Source organism: Dermacentor silvarum, chromosome 2 (genome assembly GCF_013339745.2).
Source record: "Dermacentor silvarum isolate Dsil-2018 chromosome 2, BIME_Dsil_1.4, whole genome shotgun sequence".
In the NCBI taxonomy this organism is placed as follows: Eukaryota; Metazoa; Arthropoda; class Arachnida; order Ixodida; family Ixodidae; genus Dermacentor; species Dermacentor silvarum.
Window position 1 is genome coordinate 72,530,659 of NC_051155.1, and position 18,772 is coordinate 72,549,430.

At 47.5% G+C, this 18,772-nt stretch overlaps 1 protein-coding gene across 4 annotated transcripts in view; it reads right to left on the bottom strand.

The window, feature by feature from the left end:
- Nucleotides 1–18,772, bottom strand: part of LOC119441557 (uncharacterized) — a 213,571-nt gene that overhangs the window by 69,558 nt on the left and 125,241 nt on the right. The window contains exon 1 of one of the 4 annotated variants that reach the window (XM_049661392.1): nucleotides 3,465–3,576. The exons of 2 other annotated variants lie outside the window; for them this stretch is intronic. In XM_049661392.1, coding sequence (XP_049517349.1) covers nucleotides 3,465–3,510 — 46 coding nt within the window. In that variant the 5' untranslated portion in view covers nucleotides 3,511–3,576. Of the gene's footprint in view, nucleotides 1–3,464; nucleotides 3,577–18,772 lie in introns of those variants that run through there. One more of the 4 variants, XM_049661391.1, reaches the window with a different exon arrangement.

The following is an 18,772-nucleotide window of genomic DNA, read 5'->3' on the forward strand; positions in this document are numbered from 1 at the left end:
GGACATGCTCGAAGTCCGCATAACCACCACACAGGGGGCAGTCCGGGCTTGGGAACCCTTCGGGGTACATTGTGTGCAGTGCCGCAGGGCTCGGGTAAGTGCTTGTTTGTAGAAGTCTGAGAGTAACTGCCTGGGCCATGCACAGCGATGAGTGCGGCAGAGGCAGGAGTCTTCTTGATAGGTAATTATGTTTGCAGATTTCGTTGTACAGTCGTGTACAGAAAATGTGGGCCGATCCTGGCGGTTGTTCGGAAAGGGTCCAAGCGCAATGGCACATAGCCCTGTGAACTAGCGAAGCTGTACCTAGCTAAGTCTAGCTAAGCACGGTTGGGACTACTTAAGCTTAGTCAAGTCATCGATTGCCAATCAATAGCACATCGATAATTGATCAATAATGAATAAATTGTGAAAAATGCTGGGGATGACTTGGTAGTGCTTAGCCTAGCCCAAATACGTGGCCAATACCTTGCAATAACCAATCAATAGCTAATCGATAAACGATCAATGCTCAATATATTCCGGAAAATTCTGGGGATGACTTGGTAGCGCTTAGCCTAGCCCAAAAGACAGGACTAGCTAGGTGCCCATCAGCTCCGCTGTCTCTTTAGCATTGAGCCTCCAGTGCAAGCTACGCAATTTTTTTTCGAGCAGAAAGCCCGAGTTTTGATTTGCCTTAAAGGGACACTAAAGAGAAACAGGAAGTTCAGCTGGAATAAAAGAGGGACCTTCAGGAATGCATGCAGTTTTTGTTGGGTGCAAAAATATGAGTTATTAGCGGAGAAATTCGTAAACAAAGACCAAATATCTCTTCCTCAATTTCTCTCACCCCAGATTTGGCGCTGAAGCAGTGTCGTCACAAATTTCATTGCTCTCAGCGAATCAGAATGCGCCATGATACGTCACCGCTTGCGTAAACGGCCGAGGCGCTGGATGCATCATGGCTGCATGCATGGTCGCTGCGTTTGCGTTCGCCGCGATGGATACCGTTGCTGCCGCTGAACCTTGCAACGAAGAGCTCGCCAGGGAAGTAGGACTGCATTTCAGCGATATTCAGTGAAACGGAGCGCGAAATGATCCTCCGTGCTCGAGCGGTAGGTGTTTCCGCGTGCGATGGCGGTGAGCCGCCGGCCGCGCCGGCGGAAAGCAGAGCTTCGTTTTCGTCGACGGAGGCGAAGCGTCCGGTCCGCCAGGCGACGATGTTCCCGACAGAACAAGCGTAGAAAGTTGCGCACGTACTCGGTATGGTTATTTCGTGGCTTTATTTAATGACATTCAGCACTCACCGACCCGCCAGTTTGCTGCTGCAGGGGCACCGGTAGGGGGTTTGATGAAGGCCGCATTGAGGGAACAGCTGCTCGAGAGAGGACTGGCCTCTGGGGCACGCCAAGATACTTTCCGAGGGCAAGATTGTACACATAATCCGAGGGCGAGAAATGCAGAGAGCACACCATCGGTTTCTCTGGCTCTTTTGCCGTTTTATCATCGGCAGAGCACTGAGCCATTGCGAACGCCGGGGAGCCGGGGCTCTCCGCGCGACACCACATGAAAGGACACAATCGAGTCAACACTGCCGCTGCCCCTGAGCAAGCGCCTTGGGCCATTTATACAGCCCTCAACACTACACACACGAGGCATTTTCTGGCTGTTTCCCGCGAAGTCAACGTTTTTCGAGCAACGCAACACGCAACCAAACACCATAGAGCGGAACAGGCGCGCGCAAGGATGCATTGACCAAAAAACGAAACTACGAAACTATCACGGCCGCATGTATCTCCATGCCATTTTTTCTTATTTATTTAATTTTGTGCTAAACTTGTACTTCCTCGCTTGAAATGGTTTAAAAGGTTGGCAAATGCTGTTTATGTACGTTTAAGCTGTATTTCATTTTGCGTTTTATTAACAGCGATAAATCGCTCTCGACCAATCACGACCGGCCTGCATTTGTAATCTCCGACGTCACGAACATGCAGTGCGGGAATTTCGAAGGGGCGTCAGCACCTATCCTTCAGTTTTTCGCTATTTTCTCGCTTATTAAACATTTGTTTGCAGTAAGAATGGTATGGCTGTGATCGTGAAAGGATAATCTACCATTTAAGCTCCACTTCCGGTTTCTCTTTAGTGTCCCTTTAAGAGGTTGTTGGAAATATTGGCCACGTTCTGAGGACCTGCCCACAGCACAATCGTGCGTGAAATGACATTGTGAGTCGCCTAAGCAGCTGTTATGTGTATAGAATTCGCATCAACCTTGAGTTACTGCTTTACCTCACAGGCCCAATGGTACGCACATTTACCCCAGTTGAATAACAATGTTACAGATCAGCGTAATGGAACGACCAGACGCTCCTAATATCAGTATAAATCAGTCTGTTGCCGAAATGTCGGAGTGAAGGAAACACACTGGCTTTTCTGGTCGCATGGGTTCACAGAACTCGCTCTGCTGCCGTTCAAGTGACGCGTAGACCACAGACCAAAGTAATCGTTTAAGTATCGTATGCATCTATTTCATGTGCAGTCGTGTCGACTAATTTGAGCGCTTTGTCGAAGGCACCATGAAGGTGCTTGCTACGAAGGGGCATTTTAGGTGCGAATCAGCTTATGGCGCCCGGGCTGTAGGCGTCTCCTGTCGTAATCGTCGTCGTCGTAGTCGTCGTTGTAGGTAAGCAAGCGGCTCATGTTCGCGCTCGGCACGCGCTCGTGCCATGGCTCCCGCGTTCGTCGTCGTCTTCCACAGCTGGCTGCGTTGAAGCAAGCGGTTCGTGCTCGCGCTGGGCACGCGCTCGTGCCACTGTACCCGCGTTCGTCGTCGTCGCCGTCTTCTACAGCTGGCAGCGTTGTCGCTCATCATTGCAGCTTAGAATTTCACTTCTCTTCTGTCGTCGTAATGGGGAGGCCGCGTTTACGGGGTTATGAGCCATTGCTTAAGGCAATATGAGCCAATTAGCGGTGCATCACTGCATGCTTCGCACCTCCCCGTGTTTCACGTTAGTGGAGCTGCATTTCGCTCAATGGGTCATTCGAACACCGAGTTTTTTTTTGTCGGTGTCAGGCGCCACTACATGCCTGAAAATTGAGTGGACTGGATGGAGGATTCGAGTCTAAGACATTCAGAATAGACGCCCGGTTTTCTACCCGTGCTCCACGCCACCACGTCATTATCACCCATTAGCCGTTTTTCATATTTTAGCCGTTTTTCAGACACACAACAATCACAGCAACTAGTTGTAAGTCAACGGTGCGTGTGCGTGCTCTCCTGCCTGTTGCAATCCCGAGAATTGCGTATTTAAGCTTATTTGACGCTATGGCGCTTTCGTGACTGAGTGGTCGAAGGTTAGCTGAAAGTACCGAGAAAGGTGTCCGTTAAAACAGGTTTTAGCTTAGAAACTAAGTGGAGGCTGACGCGGGACAATAGCGCTTTACCGAGGGGCTTAGCTGCTTCCAAATATTTGAAGTTAGGATGTCCTTACCATAGGCGGTGGCCACGCAAAACAGCAACAGTATTGCGCTCCGCATCTTCGGGAGCTGGTGTCTCCTGCGCCGCCGCTGCGCTCACTGGTCGGTGAAGAGAGAAGCCAAACCTTTTTCTTACATATGAAGGCCTTTCATGATTGGCCTTGGACTGTACTAAATGTAGTTCACTGGATGAAGACAGACGCACGTGGACTAGCGCACGTCAAACCTGTCATGCCAAACACAAAGCAAGCAGGATTCGGCTGTTTTGAGCTGAAAGCCGGACCTGTGCGCGTCTGTCCCTTTTGTTCGCCTTTCAGACCAGTCTCAGCACCTAAATGTGGAGGACAAAATGGCCCAGCCGTCATTGTTTTAAGTCCTTGTGTCTCTAAGTTTGCAATGCATCGACGTAGACGAAAGTGAGCTGTTTTCGTGGGGCCTATACAGCATTGTGATACGAGTATGCGACACAGCTTGCGCAGAATGAGTGACGGCAGCCTTGCACGATCGTGTATTGCGCCTTAAGATGCTGAAGCAATGTTCGCCCACTAAAAGAAAGCTAATGGTTAACCAAATTGTGACGAGAAGTGGAAGCGAAAAAAGTAAAAAAAAAAAAAAAAAAAAAAAAAAACAACAACAAGACGCTCGTGTCAGTATGTTGCTTCCAGACGCCACGTCACTACTACCGATGCCGACATTTATTTTTTCGCCTGGCTTTCATACCAGGCAAAATTATTCCAATTCATGCGTTCTGATACTAATACTGCATTCTTACAAAAAAGGACGGCGAGACTATTATCGGATGACGCCGCTTCACATGACAGGCCTCGATGGTGTGAGTTAGCTGAACTCCTCATGCACCGTCTCTCCTGAATCATAAGTGTCAGCAGTGTTCTTATGAAATTATTAAATTATTTTGTGAACCAATCAATCACTTGTTGAATTTGCTAATCGAAGGAGTCGCGCTTTAACGTGAACTTCAACCAATATGGTCGCCCTCCCATATTACAATATCAGTGTAATTTCAATGGCCGTATTTTCGAGCGATAACTTTCGGCGATACGATTACTTCTGCGAGATTTACCCCTGCATTCACAAACGCCCCTCGACTCGACGATCCTCTTAAAATGCTCTTTGAAGGTGGTTTTTCATTTCACAAACCGCCCTCCATTCGAAACGCGCCTTGAGTGAAGGAAAGCTCGAGCGTTTTACTCGAGAATATCAAGGTAGCCCGCAGCTACCTTGAATGACTTATCGAGTGCAGTTAGTGCCTGCAGTGACCTGCAGTTCCCTTCGTAGGCTTTTTCTAGTGAACGCCAGTTGCCTCCGTAGCTTTTCTTTCGTTAACGATGCGGCACATATTCTAGGGCATCGTTTTACGGACCGCTGCAATCCTCTGGAGCGCTTCGGCAACGAAGTAATTCTACTGCAGTGCGGAGACAGATCGACCGTCCCGCCAATAAGACCGCCGGCTAGTGCATTGATCTGTCGTCTTATTCCGTGCACGAGCCATGCAGTTGATGACCTGCATAGGGCATTCTTCGTGCGAGTGCTCCAAAACTATTATCAGCGCCAGTGCATTCACGTGTTTCTCGCGGCTTATCGTACAAAGCCGCTTCAGTTAAAGCACGGCGGGATACATTGCAACTAACTTCGAACCACTGAAAAGAAGACAACTGCGGATATTCCTGTATATCGCCTGTGTGTTAGATTGCTGGATGCGAATCTGGCTGCGCGAGCGCCGGCATTCGCCGCGCCTGAGCGGTTTGTACTCGGGTAGATCGTCACTGACTACGCTAATCCAAGGACGGCGAAGTGCACCGCAGCAAGGCGAGTTTCTCTATGAACGAGCAGGTGCGTCCGCTTTAATTTCTGCAATTTTCCTTAATTTCATGCAGGTAGACGCTGTAGAGAAAACAAAGAGTGTACTGCAATTTTGTGTGAGAAGTGCGCAGTCGGTGGTATTTAACGTCATAAGCAATATAATTACGTCAGCGTTGCTTCAGAATACTCAGATTTATTAGCTTATCATGCGTATGAACATAAGGGCCCAATAAAGAGGTGAGCAACCATGAAATTACACTCAGAATTATACCGCCATGTACACACAGGTGAATGCAATGTTTTATTTCAATAAAACACGGAATAACAATACAACTGAGTACAGCTTTTCTATATCACGTAGCTTTTTATTGTGATCAAAAATCTGTAGCAGTGACATAGATCCTAATACAGGCAATGCTAGCAAGTGGTAGCAATATATTTCACGTATCTTTGTTGCGAACATTCCAGCCATTATTGGGGGAATTGTGTAAGCGTTAGATCGCTGTACGTCCGTCTGGCTGCACAAGCGCCCGATTAGCTTAAATGCTTCTTCGCAAATATGCTCGATAACGTAAAAAAATTGTGTTCTCGAAGAAAAAAATCCTAAACGAATGTATTTAGTACGAAAAGTAAACTAAAGAAAACAAATACGGTACTTAAGCAAGTGTTGATGTCCCTTAGCGCGATTGTAAGTTTATCACCAACCCCTTCTCTTATGCAGGAATCAGGCTGTCAACACAAGCATGCAGATCAACTGCCTTTCCAAGTCTGCTGTATGTGCTGCGCTTACACCACGGAGCAAGAAACCTTTAGGAGTGGAAACTCCGCCAGTTGCGGCGACCAGATAATGTCACAAGCCCGCGGAGCCACTATCATGCTGGCGGCACCTGGCGGCTGAGAAAGAAATTACCGCCGTCTTGGTTGCCAAGGCAACCGGTCACATGTGTTTCTCTCGTTCGCGGCCGCGCGCGTTGCTCCCGTTCGGCCGCGCGTCTCACAACTTCTACTGAGGGCACTCACGCATCCCACCTGCATCCCATCTTAGGCTAGCAATTTCCGAACAAGGGTACACTGCACGTATCAGCGCTGTTAGTATTACGGCCCTCGAACAGACACCGACAAGAACAGTTACTGTTTGACTTAAAGGCCCACAAAAACAACGCTATGGCGTGCACGCTGAAGCGAACGCCGAACGCCTGTGTCGTCTACTTTGAGCGCGGGAGACACGGGCGCCGCCGAAGAGAACGCGCCCGAGCGGCACCACCGATCCGCCGGGCTGCTGCTCTTTTTTTTTTCGCTGCTGCTTCCATGACGTGCCGCAAGGCGCCGCCACTGCATGCGCCCCCGTCGGCGCATAATAATGTGACGTTATCTGGTCGCACGCGAGCGCCCGCGCTGACGGGAGTTTCTACTCCTAAATAATCTTCCTCCGTGGCTTACACTGATGTGCAAGTGGAGAGCAACTGTAGTTGATGTGTCCTGTTGAACTGCATTCGTCGCACTATTCTGTGTGGGACGTCTATCTCCATTCCGACATCCTGCGAAGTCAAACATCAGCACCAAAAGCATTTTACTGCATGAATTTCCCTTAAAAGACACCTTGTAGCTCAAGTTTTTGTATGTTTCTTCCAGGTTTTTTTTTTATTAAGCCAAATTTAATAAATCAGTACGCACCCCATAATATGTTTTGGTCATTCTAAGCGCCAATCTCTAAAACAATAAATTAACATTATCCTCGTATTTTTGTAATTTTATAGGATTGCAGAACAGCATGAACTCTGATCCTACAAACACAAGCATTAGTACTACTGGCAAATATATTCTAGAATAAACTGCCCTCTGTGTTCTAGACAGTAGCCTGTCTGGTGAGCAGTATGCAGTAGTAAATCCTTGTAGAAAATATGCTGCTTCTGGTCTGGTTCTAGCTTCAGCTGCAGATGAATTATAAAGGCCGGAGTGAATTTATTCCATAGGATGCGGATGATAGTTGGTTTCCATGGGGCTTCCAGAAGTTCAGGAATTGAACGAGGAACACAACGCAGGGTAGCAGCGCGTATTGTGGAATCCCACAATACGCCAAATGGTCATGCGGACTTACAATGGCGATGCTGAAAAATGCAGTATATAGCGCATTACTACCATCAGTTCACAAAAGCTGAGATCAACCATCAAAATTACGGCATATTTCTCAATGTACACTTGCTCATGCTAAAGTAGATTCAGCGTAACACTGAATACTAAAGTGCTGGCTTCAGATGGTTGCATTACAAATTATGGGCAGTAAAAAAGCTCACGTCGTCTCAACCGTAACACATTATGGGCACCTGATGACTTCACGCACCATAATAATGACTAATAGTCTCTTCAAAACAAGAATATAATGTCTGCAGACGACAAAATATGAATTTGATTTTTAATGGCACGGCTGTGCCATGTTATTAGTTCTTAACAACACGGTGTCCATTTCGTCATTCTGTCAATGTGGCCAGACGTACGTAACACCAATATCATTAAACAGTTTACGAAAATGCACAGACTAATTACCGCGCAAATTAGTCAAGTACTTGTGCAGCACCGAGGTTCTTTCAGGGAACTAGGATGGTACAATTACAAAAGACAGGCGCCGTATCCATTGATGTTTGCCGGTCTGCCAAAAGCCTCACTGTGCAGCATAGTTTCTTTTCTCATCAGCTGGTCTTTCCAAGGTCGACATCCTGCAGCAGAATGACAAAAAATTATATGGGCAGGACGCTCATGCGGTAAGTAAGTTCATTGTAGCTAAGCAACTTAAATGCAAAGATGTTACACAATTAAATAAATGTCGCCGTTGCATGAACGTGGTCGTTGCATGAAATGTCGCCGTTGCATGCTACCACATAGCACATTGAAAACGTAAGAGAAAAGAAATAAAAACACTAATGCTGATAAGAAACAAGGGGATTTTCGGAATATTAAAACATTGCGTAGCGTATATGTGAAGTGAAGGTTCACTGAAAATGCAGGTATCAGTGCTCGTTCATTGACCATATGCGCTACAATTTAAACAAGCCGAATAACTACTACGGCTTCTAAAACAAAGTACAGGACACAAAAATGCTTGTTTTCTTCAACCTGCCAGAGCTAAGCACTCAAACATGTGCATTCTGTCACATGTATAATATAACTGCTTCTACTCAGCTGAAATATTTCTTTCGCGATACTTGAATGATCATTGGACACAGGCGCCGAGTGTTATCTTCGGCATTTCTGTTTAAAAAGCGGGACCAGTAACAGATTCTCGTGCGGAATCTCCCACAAGCTTCATTTCCCCAATTAAGCTTTCGCGCAGGCTTATGCTGCCTCGAATAATATGCTGCAGATGCTAATGGCCGCATCATAAGCAATTTATAGGGAGCCAGTACGTCATGATTGGAGACATCTAAAGCGTTTTATCGGCAGCGCGCGGCAATTTCAAGAGAACCACATCAATGTAATGTTCTTCCATGCAATAATGGCTCACTCAACCATATTTTCTGTCTCCTTGAAGCTTTCTCAAAACTTTCATAAAGCTTTCAGCAGAATTCGGTCTTGTAGGCAAAGCTGCCAATCGGCCGTTCCATCCCTGGTCTCCTTCGCAGTCAATCTGGCTCGGTCACAATACACACACGGACAATATCACTCATATTAACTAAGATTACCAACCGCCATGTTGACCACAAGTTAAGCACATGGAAACAAAGAGCAACAGTCAAATGGGGGCGCAAATTTTGTTGTTAGTCAGCCATGTGCCATGCTTTAAGCTGTTGGGGTGAGATTGTTGCCAGACATCAAACACAGATCCCGCTTGAGTCGAACTCTCTCAGTGGCAGCGTTGGCGAGCTAAAGTTGTCCATTTCACCATGTTGTCGTTCGATAAGGAAGACGGATTAACGTAAATGCATATCTGTCTTAAATAATTGAGCTTATGCTTATCGCGTTTAAGAATAGTCTCGACATCAGACGCTTTTCTCGGTCGGTCCACTTCACTCGAGTCGAGGGCGCATTTTCAAGGAGTTCCTCGGCGGAGGAAATGGAGAGTAGCGTTCACAAGCGCAACCGCGCCTTTAGTGAAGGAAGGCCCGTCGCCTCGAGAGAGAGAGAGAGAGAGAATAAACTTTAATCAAAAGAGCACGCGAGCGTAGGTAGCTCCTCCGCTCGACGTGGCTGAGTCGAGGGCAAGCGTTGAGTTAAGGCTTGTTTAAGAATACGGTGGTTAGCTTGATCGGGCACACTGAGCACATCGAAGTATACGACCAAAAGCGTTTCTGGCGCTCACTGCACGAAGAAAGAGAAACTTGCACGGCGCCATAAAGCCTCTCAGACGTATACGTCGATACGGCCGGCGCAGTCACGCAAAGTCTCGTGAAAGTCATCATATCATCGAAAGTAATCACTCGAAAATACCGCCTCCATTTGTTCACGCACGTCAATGCAGAAGAGGACGACCTGGGCCCATATTCACAAGGACCTCGCTATGTTAGAATTGGTTGTTAGAGTCAAGATCAGCCACTGCTGACGCTGGACATATTAAGAACAAAGGTGGCCGGCCAATAGCGAACAGAACTTATGAAATAAAAGCCAAGGTTCATATAAATAGGTCGCGAAGCTTGGAACGAAAAGCAAGGTAAATATACCTGGTAGTGAAGCTTCCGTAGAAGTCCATACGTTCAAAACATGGCGGCTCATCGGCGGGTCATGGGGCTTAGCGCAATTTGTGTGAGAAGCGAACACTTCCGGCGGGAGAAAAAATAATGGGACGTCATATCAGCTAAAAACAGAAGTGGCGCCATTTTGTTCTCAAAGGCACGAAATTTGTTTTGGTGGCCTGTCATTAGAGCTGTATATTCAAATGCCCCCGCCATTCGACTTGGTGGGTGTTTAGAGCTTTCAGTGCGTAAAGCTATGCATCAAAAGGTCAGCCGTATGACTGTTGAAATCGCACCGCTGCACAGAACATACTTTCGTTGGAGGCCGACGAAAGCTTTGGTTGCAGAGGGCTGGTCCCTTCGTCGGACCCCAAGCCCGTCGGCCAGCGCAGCCGCACGAAAACATAAAGTTAATAATTATCTGGTAGTCGTAACTCACTACTTTTGACTGGACATGAAACTATCCATGAACATGAAACATGATGAAACTATCCGCTCCACCAAATTCACAAAAACGTCGACAAGCAAAGCGACACAACGGGTGAGGGGGGCGCACTGTAACTGGAGAACTTTACGAGCGCACCTTTCTGCACACTTCAAGAGCTGCATAGCATTGCAAGTGATAGCGGTGTCATGGTGGGAGCTGAAAAAAAGGTATTTATTCAGAATGATAAAATACAGTTGTATTTTTATTTGTCGTCACGCGTATGTAAAACTTAATAGGAATTTTATTTTCGTTCACTGAATCTAACTGGGTCTCGCTTTATTTAAAAAAAAACAACACTATTTTCTTTCCCCATGTTTTGTTCCCTCCAAAGATAGTCGTGCTTCAAACGCGGTTCCCATAACCACCCTTGCTGATCTCGGTGACAATTTGTTCTGAACCGATTTTTGCCCGAAGCTTCGCGACCTATTTGGATCGACCTTGCGAAAAGCGTGACAATAGCTATTGCAAGAGATATCAGTTAATGGCGCACCATTCAAACGCGATTAGGGAAGGGGGGGGGGGGGACAAACAGTGAAACTAAAAAAAACGTATTTGAAATTTTGAAAAAAATTAATCAAAATACTGTCGTACAAGTAAATATTCCATTTTAAATATTTTTGCTGCACTTAAACAACACATGTAATTTTTTTCTATTTCGCAATTTAGTAGTTTGTTCTTGGTGACCCCTACCAACCAGTGATTCTGGAGCAAGACTTGGCAAGACTGTGCAAACCAACTATTATGTCGTGCAGAATGGCGTTGCTCTCTTGAACGCGGTGTTTTCATGCGATTCTTTTTTTTTCCTTGCGTGTTTGTTCAAAGTGTGGCGTGCCCTTCACTTCAATTTTTGCGTGGCCTAGCGCATGGGATTCATTGGCGAAAGGTGTGAGTGCAGGTTTTTTGTAATCATGCAAGTTCACGGCTACGGCAGCCGCCGCGCTGTGTCTCGTCGTGACAATAACTGCAGATCGCTCCGCGATGAAACGTCGCGCTAGGTTCGTTCAATCTCTGTAACACAGGCTCTGAGTGTCCGACGTGCAGGAAAATTAGTAAGTCGAATCTTCTCTAAATGATAAGGAGAAGAAGGAAATGTATTGTCTGATAACTGCTGGATATGAATACATGATGTCGCACGGCATTACGATGATTCTGTGAAAAAGGTTTCGCATATGTTGCTATACATTACGACTTTTCATCCATTGAAACAAGTGTTGTTTGGTCTATTATATTCGTGACATTATTTTAGACGAATAAACGTGAAGTTGCTTTTGAAACCTCTGTGGCGCTGTGATTAATTTTCATCCTATTCGCTCACCTACCTAATCAATTTACTGGAGCAATTGCCGTGAATAACAGTCTAATTATGATCACATTAAGACACACGCCACTCCTATAGTTTTCTGACACGCTGACGCTTCAGCTGAGGTGAGTCGCAAGCTGGCCTCAGGCTCAAAAGAAAAATGATTGCTGGCGTAGCGGTCGAAATGCCGGTCGCTAAAGAAATTGAAACATTCGCGCCAAGCAGCATAAGATCTTGACATGATTGCCATTTCGGGCTGTGACGTCATATTTCATTATCTTTTATTTTTCCATTGGTGTTAGTTGTCCGCCCGATACGTAGATGGTGACGGTTGCAACGAGCGGCCATTTTCTTGACGTGTGAGCTTCTATGGAAGCTTCGATCGCTACCAGTTTACGTATACCTTGGAAAAGCTTTGTGGATGGAGCCCCTGATACTTAATCAGAATGATATAGTCGCCGAGACATCGCTGGGACTGTTCTTAACGGGACATTAAAATAAGATACTAGGCCAAGTTAGGTAGATAAATAATTTCTCTAGACCTCTGTCACAGTTTCCTGTGTGTCAATATGCGTATATGTTGCGTACAATATTACCACCGAGGGTCCCGCTGCTGCTCCTCAATTTGGATCGTCTGTACCAAAAACGGACGAGTTCTCGTGACCTTGTGACCTCCCTCTTGATGGCTGTCATTCAGCCAGTGCTCACATCACACGATGTGTATGAAAAAATTAAAGCGGAGCCACGTATTTTCGCCTAGCGAACATAGGTGGCTCAACTCAGATCTTCCCTTTTCATCATTTTCACTCTTCCAAAACCTCTGTTCCCGCTACTGAACATAGTTAAAGTTACATCACACAACCTGGGGTAGTGACAGCAAATGCCTTATGACCCTGTAAAAGAGCCTCGTACGTGTGCGTTTAGACTACGCCGCCATAGTCTATCAGTCCGCGACATCAGGCGCTTTGAAAATGCTGAATCCTGATCACCATTTAAGCATCCGCCTTGGGACCAGAGTCTTCAGGACAAGTTCGATACCAAGCCTCTACATGAGTCGAATTAAAGGTCTCTGCATGTGCCGAGATCGTATTACAGTTTTATACATTTTCGGAAAGTACAACAATATTGTGCACATATTCCATATTCTAAGATAAACGATACCTCATCTGCTGCACATTTTCAGAACCGACCTTCAAGAAGGCCGTTCCTCAATGCGTGTGAGGGAAGTCAGCGTAAAAGCGGGAGTCCCACTGCTCGATCATCCACTAATGGCTTCAGCGGAGCTGCCAGCGCCGTGGCGGTGTCAACTTATAGAATCTGACACGTCGTTTGTGGAACTCACTGTTGGCACAGACTGATGTCCGTCGGATGCGGTTTATTGATCAAACTGATAAGATGGCGCTGTGACGAGCCCCCGCCTCACGCGTTCGTAACATCGTCTTCTACAGTTTTCAACAGTCACTAAGCGCGCTCCCGATATACATATTCGAATGCACTTTTTAGGAAGGAAGGAAGGAGTGGACAAGGAAAGGCAGGGAGGTTAACCAGTTCAGGACAACCGGTTTGCTACCCTACACATGGGAGCGGGGTGAGGGGGAATGAAAGATGGGGAGGAGAGAGAGAGAGCACATAACGTACACAGCACACACATCGTCAGTCACAGTCCGTCACTCTTGCGTGATGCGTGACATCACTGTCAGAGCCGCTTGTCCAAGCCCGTTTCCTTTAAAAACCTAAGCAGTCCCTTCGTTGCTTTCAGCTGCGATGTCTTCTGTCGACGACACGCGAGAATGGTTTCAATTGACAGTGGTCGATTGTCCAGGTGTGCTAGAACGGACGCCAGGGACTGTCTCGGAACATTATATTCAGGACAGTTGCTGTCAGGCGCCGTTTCATGTAGGCCACGTGTGGGCTCCAACAGAGGTCTCGGTCAATGATTACGCCAAGAAACCTGTGGGTTCTGACATAGGAAATGGTCCGCCCACTGATTGAGATGACATAAGGCGTCATTGGTTTGCGAGTAAATGCCACTAGTGCGCATTTTTCTGGTGATATGCTGAGACCTTGTTTACACAAGTAGCTCGCTGTCAAAGTTGCTGCTCTTTGAAGCCGCGCACGTATCTGAGGACGTGTGACTGCCGAAGTCCAGATACAGATGTCGTCTGCGTATATTGAAATCTTGATGGTAGTTGGTAAGTATTCAGCAAGTCCAAGAAGAGCGAGGTTGAATAGCGTCGGGCTGAGAGCACCGCCTTGAGGAACGCCTCTGCTCGTATAGCGTCGCGTAGTCGGGCCATCGTCAGTTAACACAAAGAATGATCTTGCAGATAGGTAACTTGCAATCCACAAGAAGACTCGACCACCTAGGCCAACCGTCGCAAGAGCATCGAGAATGGACTCATGTAATACGTTATCGTATGCGCCTTTCACATCTAAGAATAAAGCTGCAGATAAACGCTTACGGGACCTTTCGTGCTGAACATACGAAACGAGATCAACTACATTGTCGATGGAAGAGCGGTCACGTCGGAAACCAGCCATGGAATTCGGATAAATCTTGTAGTATTCAAGGTACCATTCTAGGCGGCCAAGGAGCATCCGTTCCATTACCTTGCCTACACAGCTGGCCAGCGCTATTTGGCGGTAAGAGGTGAGCTCGAGTTGGGATTTGCCCTGCTTCAAGAGTGGCACCAGGCGGCTTACTTTCCATTCGTCAGGAATGTTTCCCTCCTGCCATGAGGAGTTGTAAAGGCTCAACAATTCTCTCCGTGCAGATTCTCCAAGATAGCACAAGGCTCGGTATGATATACCATCTGGACCCGGAGATGAAGAGCGCCTGCAGAGCGCTAGTGCCGCCTCGAGCTCCTCCATTGTAAATGGAAGGTCCATGCGGCAATCCCGGGAATGGGGGACGTCACCTCGGGCTGGAGGATCTGGACGAGTCGCTTGGTCGGCGATCATAGCACAAAAGTCCTCTGCGACATCGATGTCTTGCCGCCCTTGGAAGAGCGCGAGCGCCTTGAATGGAAAACGCTGTTCCGGAAGGCAACGCAGACCTTGCACCGTTTTCCAAATGTGAGACAGTGGCTTGCGGGGGTCTAGTGTCTGGCAAAACGTTGCCCAACGTTCCGATGCTAATCTATCCATGCGACGTTGGATCTTCTTTTGCATCCTCCTGGCCGCCCTAAGGTCATGGATTGATTTCGTACGCCGATATCGACGTTCCGCCCGGCGACGAAGTGCTCGTAGGCGCTCTAATTCTATGTCGAAGTCGTTTCGCTTGGAAGAGATCGTCATCATACGGGTGGCATTTTGCATCGTACTTTTAATTGTTTGCTCTAATCCGGATGGTAGGCCCTCGCGGCAAGCATCTTCCATATCAGATTTGAAGGTGGCCCATTGAATGCTCCGAATGGTCTTCCGTGGACCAGATCTAGACGACAAGCCTTTGATGTTAAGATAAGTGGGAATGTGATCACTCCCATGCGTCTCAATGTCTGGAAACCACTTCACACATTTGGCGAGAGAGTTAGAGACGAAAGCAAGGTCGAGGCAGCTGCCGTATGTGACGCCTCGAAGAAAGGTGGGGCTACCATCGTTCAGGAGAGTAAGGTCATAGTTGTAGGCGATGCTTGCTAATCTTCGTCCTTTTGCATTGGTTCTTGTACTTCCCCATGCCGGATGGTGTGCATTGAAATCTCCTATGATGACCCATGGGGCAGGACACACACTCAAGATATCTGCTAATCTTTTCGTTTCAAAATTGCTTGAAGGCGATATATACACGCCTATGAGAGTAAACAATAGTTTGTTCTTTTTAACTGTGATGCATATATATTGATTGTCGTCGTGAGGTGGAATTGGTTGCAAAACATAGGTAAGTTCACGACGAACAAAAACGATGATTTTGCTGCATGCACCATTTGTTGAAGACCTAATAAATTCGTACCCTGACAGTCTTATTGGTTTCGACAGGTTGGGCTCACAAATGACGATGAGTGGAAACGCCTCATCAAGCCGGCAAACGAGGGCACTATCATTACGCAAGTGCGCCGCCTTGGGAATACGCGCTGCGTAAAAGTAATTTTCAAGGGGGATTGTACACCATCCCACGTTAAAGTCGGACATTTCCGTCATCCGGTTCGACCATTCATCCAGAAGCCGCTTCAATGTCATCAGTGTTTCCGGCTAGGACACGTCAAGGGCGTGTGTCCCAACCCGCTACTGTGTCCCCGTTGTGCTGAACCTCACGCAGAAGAGACCTGCGGTGCCACGGTTCTGAAGTGCGCCAACTGTAATGGCCCTCACGCTGCCTCTTCGAAAGACTGCCCCCGCATCAAGACGGAGCGCGCGGTTCTCAAGCAAATGTCCAGAGACAATTCGACACACAGGGAGGCAGCCGAAGTAGTCCGGCGTCGGCGTCGACGTCGGCACCGTCGTACGTCTTCAAAGAAGGCGCATGCTCGAAGTGATAGTGCCCACTCCACTGCGGCACCACTTAGTCGCGCCGCGAAAAGGCCAACCACTTCCACGAAGGAAGCGGATAAGACTCTTTCTTTTGAGGAATGGCCTACGCTACCGAGCCGCTCCCTTGCCAAGGAACCTCAGAAGGTCGTCGTGCAACCGGAGCCTTCTCCAGTCATGGATGATGCACCTAAAACAGATCGTCAAGTCATTTTGGTTCTGCGTTCCCTCATGGACGCCATCCGAGCACTTTTAGTCGACATGGGGACAACATCTGCTCGAAGCGCACTTAAAGTGCTGGACGCCTTAAGCCCAGTGCTTGAATCCCTCAACTAGAAAGATGGCTACCCATACCCCATCCTTCCGAAAAGAAGTCAAGGCAGCGTCCGTCATCCAGTGGAACGCCAGAGGGCTAAAATCACGCCTTTCAGATTTTCGTCAGTTCGTGTACACGAATGCACTTTTTAGAACTCCAGTCCAATTACTCTGGTCCGGAAACTGATACACATGCATCAAAGTCGCATGCCGGCGTCTCCTATGCATCTGCTTGTCCATCGTTTTCATTATCCGACATCCTGCACCTCGAAACAAGTGTCTTCACTGTAGAGGCCTATGCACTAATGTCGACTGTGCGACTCTCTAAGTCGTCGGCTCTTTATGGCTCGTAAGATCTCGAATGACGTCCTATATATACAAAAAAACCCATAATAAATAGGCTTTATTCAGTTCTGTGCACAGTTCAGTTGCACAGTTCAGTTCAGTATTCAGTTCTGTGTGTCTAGCCATCGAGTCATTACGTGCAGAGTGCCTAGTCATAGAGGCATCAAGGGCAATAAGGTAGAACACCAGATTACCACATCGATAAAGTCAATACATAACAGCTCCTCCATAGCTATCCCTGCCCTAGGCATGAAACTTGCAGAAATAACTCTGGAGCTTTCGGCAACACATATGGGACTATGAACCCTCAAACAAGCTCCGTGTAATTAATCGAAATTTAGAAAACTGGTCATCCACAGCAAAAGCATGGCGAACTATATGCTCTTGAGTAAGGGTGATGCGGCGAGACCCTGACTATAATCTATGCATTACTGAAATGCAGAGAAACAGAAAGAGATAAAAAAGAAGCAATTTTCACAAAAATACAGACATCACATCCCTTTCCGCCCTCTACTCTTCCATAGCTCTGAACCGCTATTTAAGAAGGAGTCGGATTTAATATTTTTGAACGGTTATTCACCCAGATGATTTGTCGCACAGCCTTTCATCGGAGATCCTTGATGCGATACCAGTTTTAGCACGGTACATGCCTCCACGCACTTGACTTCAAGGGCCGTGGCGAGGCAATAGCGCTGCTCGCCAACTATCACCTTGCGCCGCATTTATAATCGCAGATTCTTACGTAAGTTATCTGTTACGTTCCCGACTCACTTCACTATTGTCACTGATACACTTTTAAGACATTTACGCACTTTACGCACTGATACAGCGTCTGTCTTTGAGCCCATTTACAGCAGTGTTACATATTACCAATAAAATGCCGTGTACATGTCTCAATTGACAAGCGTGAACATGCTGTCGTGGAGGTCTTTGTCGAGAACTGGCCCTTGCGCCATTAAAATTATACATCATCATCTATCCTCGAATGTGTTATTACAGAAGCCTAATCTTTCAATCTAAGTAAACTTATTCTTGTTCTTTAGTGTAGCTTCAAGTTTTACAGATGGCAGTCTTGGGTAATAAAAGAGTGTTTTGCTTCAACTGTGTCGTTCCTGATTTCTGCATGCCTGCGTGTCGTCACCGCTACATTATGTCGCACTGATTTGCCACTTCATGCGTAAATTTTTCAAGAAATTTTACCCCGCAATGCCACTGCCATTTCTAGAGCACTGCACGGGCCGATTTTTACAGCCCGGGCCCGGCCCGGGCCCGTTTTCACATTGGGTGGCCCGCCCGAGCCCGATCAAAACTTTTATGGCGAGACCCGGGCCCGGCCCGGGCCCGGAAATAATCTACGTTACCCGCCCGGCCCGGCCCGCCACCCCTTTACCTTAAGCCCGAGCCCGGCCTGAGCCCGACTCGAAACCGGCCCGAACCCGGCCCGAGACCGAAAAATACATGTTTTTCAGAGTTGACAAGCCCGATCGCCCGATCTGACCAACTTCCAGGCCTGCGGATGCTAGAAAGCTGTGCCAGTTACATGAAAGGCGGGTATCGGTTAGCTCATTCAAAGACGGCAAGACAGGCCCACGGTAGCACCATGAGTTCGTTTGTCTATGCGACTCGCAGAAAGCCCGAGCCCGGACCGGGCCCGCGTCAAAAAACCCGAGCCCGGCCCGGGCCCGGGTCAAAAAGCACACGCCGTGCCCGAGCCCGGCCCGAGCCCGTGAAAAAACTCCTCTACCCGGCCCGGCCCGGCCCAAGGACCGGGCCGGGCCCGGGCTTGCGGGTAAGCCCGAGCCCGTGCAGTGCTCTAGCCATTTCACAGCTCTTTTTTTTCAACCCCGTGCATTACTAAATGCTTCCTTGCCACAAATAATCACTGTTTTTCCACTTTTTATTTTCTCATAATTTGTAATGGCAGTA